This window comes from Bison bison, unplaced genomic scaffold, assembly GCF_000754665.1.
Source record: "Bison bison bison isolate TAMUID 2011002044 unplaced genomic scaffold, Bison_UMD1.0 scf7180017864471, whole genome shotgun sequence".
NCBI lineage: Eukaryota > Metazoa > Chordata > Mammalia > Artiodactyla > Bovidae > Bison > Bison bison.
The window spans coordinates 41826074-41831562 of record NW_011495032.1 but is presented as its reverse complement, the minus strand read 5'-3'; the positions used below and the strand labels follow the sequence as shown (position 1 = coordinate 41831562).

The following is a 5489-nucleotide window of genomic DNA, read 5'->3' as shown; positions in this document are numbered from 1 at the left end:
AGAAGGACCAGTCAGGGGAAGGGAGTCCGAGGGGGATGAGGGGAGAGTCAGGAGACTGACATGGGGGTTTATTACCCAGACCCTTCTTGAGCCTGCAGTAGTAGCAGCATTATTCACTCCGTCGTGTCTGACTCTTTGCGACCCCGTGGATTATAGCCCAGCAGGCTCCTCTGTCCATGGGATTCTCCAGGCAAGAATACTGGAGTGGGTTGCCATTCCCTTCTCCAGGGGATCCTCCCAACCCAGGGATAGAACTCGGATCTCCTGAACTGCGGGAGGATTCTTTACCAGCTGAGCTACCAGGGAAACCTGAGCAGGAGCCAGAAGTCTCCTGACCTGTCCCTTTAAACCCCACAGGTGCCCACCCAACCCAGGAGGGCATTAGTCTCCTGGTCACACTTCTCTGAGGACTTCAGACAGGGGCAGGGGGCTACACGGACTTGGCTGCGTTCTCCCATGACCAGGAGAAGGGAGGAGCCTCTCCTCTCCAGAGCGGAGCCCGATGGTGCCAGCAGGAATGGAGGGACGCCCACAGGGACTCTACAGGCCCTACTCCTGCCAACCACGCACCTTGCCGCCCAGGAAACGGCTGTTTCTGAACTTGCGCAGGAAGAAGGCAATGAGGAAGGTCCCCAGCATGAGGATGAGGGACAGCAGAGCCGTGTTAGGCTGGTTCCTGGGGCCCGGCAGCCCCTCGGTGGGGGGCAGGGCACTCGCATTCAGGTCCAACTCCGCCTCCAGGGCTCCCTCAGGGGGGTAGAATGGCAGCAGTGGGTGCTCCGTGAACACCTGGGTGGATTACAAGGTTGCCCCAGTGCTCACCTGGGCAGGTGAGCCTGACTTCACAGCATCAGTACACACCTGTGAGGGCGAGGGCGAGGGCGAGGGCAAGGGCGGGCCCCTCCCCTCCCACCCCTGACCAGGTAATGTAACACAGGACATCCAGCTCCATCTCACACACATCCATGCCGCTCCCCTACACACAGTGACCCAAGGACCCCCAGCCCAGAAGCACTGACAGGGCCCCCCGTTTCTTCCCATATCGGTGCAGGCGAATCCCAGACTTTAAACCTCTGGCTTTGACTCCTGCATTTCAGCTCAGATCTGGCTGAGAGCATCCTCACCGCCCCCGGCCCACAGCCCCCTTCCTCCTTGTCCCCTCCCCCTCCAGTGCTCCACACCCCACCCAGGGCGCTGCCCAGCCCCCACGTAAACCCACCCCCAAGACCTCTGGGGGCTGCCACCTTGTAGAGCTTGTGGAAGGTCTCATAGATGAAAATGAGCGAGATGAGGAAGGCGAAGATCTCCTGGGTGAAAGGTGAGATGTAGCGGACCAGGAAGCTGCCTTCCGCGGCCACTAGGGCAAGGACGAAGACCACCAGCCAGAGGCCAACCCACACACGGCCCGTGAGATACTCTAAGTCCTGGGCCCGGCAGAACTAGAGATCAGCAGAGAGAGGCACTTACCCGGGCTGTCAGGGCCCCACGGGACAGGCGGGACAGGTGAACCCCGAGGGAGTGGAGGGAGCCACCCCGGAGGCCCATCACCTGGGCCAGGGGCGCGAGGTAGAGCAGGTGGCCCCTGGGGAGGGACTGGGTGACAGTCACCTTGAAGAAGGCTTCTTCGAAGACGAGCAGTGGCCCAGAGAAGCCAACCACGAGCAGCGGCTGGGCCCCCAGCAGAGAAAAGAGGACGCCAAGCACAGCCGTGGACACGATCAGCTCAGACACACCCATCAGCCCCTCCGTCTTCTCCCCTGGAGCGAGTGGAGGTCAGTGGGATGGCTGTTGCCCAGCTCCTTCCACCTGGCCCCCCTTTCTCAACTAGCTTCCCCTAACCTGTGCTGTGTTGTGCTGAGTCGCTCAGTCATGCCCGACTCTTTGCGACCCCACGGACTGTAGCCCGCAAGGCTCCTCTGTCCATAGGGATTTTTCCAGGCAAGAATACTGGAGTGGGCTGCCATGCCCTCCTCCAGGGGAATCTTCCCAACCCAGGGATCAAACCCAGGTCTCCCCCATTGCAGGCAGATTCTCTACCAAATGAGCCACCAGGGAAGCCCTCCCCTAACCTGGGGACCCAGGAAATACAGAGCAGTGCCCCCCAGAGTGGTAGACAGGGCTACCAGCAGCACCGTCAGCACCAGCCCCCCAGGGTGGTGACCAGATGCCCCACTCCCTCTCACATTACAGGCATCCTAGAAGTGACCACAGGACCCCCTGGCCCAGGAATGCTGCAGGTGACACTGAGTCCCCTCACCTCTCCTCCTGCCCCTCACCTAGCAGCCCCCCGAAGGTGATGGCGGGGCTGAGGGCAGCGAAGTAGATGAAAAGCACGGCGGCCACGCACTGGGAGTGCAGGGCGTCCCGCAGGTCGCTGGGGTAGTGCGGGTACCGGCGCTTCACGTCCCGGACAAGCCCCCCGAACACCGAGCCAGTCCGCAGCAGGGGGTCATCATCAGGGGTGGCCTCAGAGTCCCCCAGCTCCATCGACAGTTCTGGGGGAACACAGGGGCTGCTGGAACCTTGTGCTGGGAGCAGGCCCTGGGCCGCATCCTTCCCAGCCCAGGTCCCAGGGCAGAGACATGGGTCAGGGATTGGAAGCCAGAGTGCGGGACTCAGGAGTCAGATGGGGCCAGGGAGACATGGGTGCAGGGGGCCCCGGGCCCCATAGGGTCAGACCTTTCCCGGGGGCCACGTAGCCACCCTGGGTGGTCAGCTCGGGTTTCGTCTGCTCACGCTCCCGGCGCTTTCTGAGAAGCTCGCGCTGGAAGGCAGCCACGGAGCGCAGCAGGTCTCGGCCCTCCACCTCGGACGGGGGGATCACGATGCTGCCATCCAGGAACTCACTGATGGCGCTCAGGAGGTCCTGCCGGTCGTCTGCCTGGTAGGCAGCCTCGTGGAACAGCTGGAGGCAGGAGAGGCAGGGGCTCAGCCCACGGCCCAGGGAGGGGGGCCTTCAGGGAGGAGGTGTTGGGCCATCACAGAGCCAGAGGCAAGAGGGGGATGTTCAGCCACACACACAGGTCCAGGATGCTGGTCAGAGCTCTGACTCAGGTCCTTTCTGGCAGGGAGCCACGGCCCTGAATACCACTCCTCACCCCGAGGAGCATTCTCTATCCTCCTGGGAGAGTCTCCAGACTTTTCCACAATGCAACAGTGATGCCCGGCATGGCCTTACCAATCCAACCTCCATTCTGATTGGAGAGTGCCCACAGCCTGCTGGTCAGTATTTCGAACACCATCCCTGGCTAGAGGGCCCTCCTGTCCAAGCCCTGGAGGATCCTGCCTCCCTTTCAAGTCTCCTGTCACATCCAAAGCTTCAGAGTCTGGGCTTCTCTCCTGCATCCACCTCCCTGTGCCTCAGCCCAAGGCTCCCTTTCTTCCACCACTCCAGAGTACTGCCTCCACCCAGCGGGGGCGTAGCATCCCTGCATCCATGGGTACCACTGGGGGGCAGTGAAAGGGACAAACAGGGCTCCTGGGAACAAGACCCACCTTGTCAGACATGAGGGTGGCAATGGAGCGCCCAAGCTCATGATAGTCGGTGCTGGTGTGGCTCGGCCCCAGCATCACGAAGAGGAAGCGAACTGGCACAGGGACCTCAAGCACAGACTCCAAGAGTACAGCCTCATTCAGGCGCACAAAGGCGGCCGCTGGCTGCTCCAAGAAGGGCACACAGCCTGGAAGGAGAGCAAGGCGCAGGGTGCTGGGCAAGGGGGAACGGTCAAGGCAGGCCCTGCAGGGGATATTTGGGGCCATCATGTACTTGTTGAGCAGGTTGCACACTGCATAAAGGAACTCCAATCTAAAGAAGCCCTATCTGTTTATATGCTTGTATATTTATTATAATTTACCAACAGGTGGAAATCAAGGGTATTAAGGAAGAGGTGCCTTTGTCTAATTCTCACAAAGGTGCTATATGGACTGGCAGCAGGCCAAGATAGCAGAAAACTGAACAGGAAGCAGACAGAGGATTAGGGAAGAAAAAGCTGGGGCAAGATGGGCTGAGAGGAAGAGAAGGGGCAGGCTGAGGGCCTGGCTAGAATGGAAGAGACAGCCTGCAGGCCAAAGTCAAGACAAGCAGACTGTGGTGGAGGCATCCACGCCCTATAACCCCTATCCCCAGCGCCCAGCCCTCCTTACCCACGAGCACAACAGTAGCCTCAGCATCTTCAGGGATCTTCTCCAGCAGCTTCAGGCTTTTCCCCCGGTGACCATCTCCCCCGGGCATGTGCAGGGGCTTCTGAGGACGCAGAACTGGAATAGGGCTGGGACCCAGACCGGAGGCCGTGGCAGGCCCTCCCATCCCTCGCTCCAGGCCTGGGCTCTGCCTCCAACCCCTGGATCTGGGTCTTGCTTTCTCCCTGCACCACCCCCAACCCAGCCAAGGTGGGGGCTCCTGGTGATGTGCCCCACATCAGGAGGAGACCAGCCCAGGATCTGGACCCCTCCTCCAAGTCCCACCACCACCGCAGCTTTATTTAAGTGGCTCCCCTGGCCCTGCCCCATGATCCCACTTAAACCTCCTGTTTCTCCATGCCTAGCTTGGCACCAAGCATCCAACCATCTTGATCCACTCAATGAAACCCTTGCTGTTTCCCAGCCCAGGTCAGAGCAAAGCAACTGACCTCCTTGGCCTCAGGGTCGTGAGGCCAGAGTGGGGCTGGCTCCCCCAGGTCATCGGCCATGGTGGGCACTGCACCGTCAGGGCCGTGGCTGGGGGTTGGGTGGTGATTTCCTAGGACCGAGTTCACACTGGAGCTGGACGCATTTCGGGGAAAGAAGCCACTGTCCTTGTCATCATTGGGATGGCTGGAGAGAGGGCAGAGGGGGCAGGCAGGTGAGCAGGAGAGGCCCTTGGTGGCCTGAGGTCATGGGGAAATTAGATATGGAGGGTTGGGGCCTCCATTCTCTCTACCTCAGTGTGAGAGGAAACTTTCTAATGGTTGATACTTTCTAATGGGTTAAGGAATGAGCTCTCTGTCACTTGAGGTATTCAAGCAGACTGGAAAGAGCCATTCGAGAGAGTCTGCACTCCTGGAAGGCAACTGAACCTGAAGGCCATCCCCTCTCCCTGGCGCTCCAGCCTGGCACCTGTGTTTCAGCAGCAGAGTGCGAAGGACACTGGCTCTGTCCTCCGGCCGGATCTGGTCAGACACAATCATAGTCTCTACCACGAGGTGTGCGATGCCTGGCAGAGTGGTCTGCTCCAGGTCGAGAAGGGCAGCCCCTGGGAGAACAGACAGGGAAGGGATCTCATTCCCATTAGATATAGACACACACACATCCCCCCCTCGCAGTGGCCTTGCTCCCCCAAGGGCAGGCAAGTATGCTGGGTGAGCATAGCATCCCATGTGCCCAGGCAGATACACAGTTCCACATGGGATGGGAAAAGAGAGCACGGGGTGAGGGCACGGCCCCTCCTTGCCCAGAAAGGGGTCATCTGTTGGCTTTCTGCCTGGACAGACACCTACTGTGCTCCAGGTATA

At 60.2% G+C, this 5489-nt stretch overlaps 1 protein-coding gene across 1 annotated transcript in view; it reads right to left on the bottom strand.

The window, feature by feature from the left end:
• The window catches only part of SLC4A3 (solute carrier family 4 (anion exchanger), member 3), a 14283-nt gene that overhangs the window by 3873 nt on the left and 4921 nt on the right, over window positions 1-5489 (bottom strand). The window contains 9 exon segments of the mRNA XM_010861262.1: window positions 571-789; window positions 1245-1439; window positions 1609-1757; window positions 2277-2495; window positions 2680-2905; window positions 3496-3680; window positions 4144-4243; window positions 4629-4812; window positions 5095-5230. Of these exon segments, the coding sequence (XP_010859564.1) occupies window positions 571-789; window positions 1245-1439; window positions 1609-1757; window positions 2277-2495; window positions 2680-2905; window positions 3496-3680; window positions 4144-4243; window positions 4629-4812; window positions 5095-5230 (1613 nt within the window).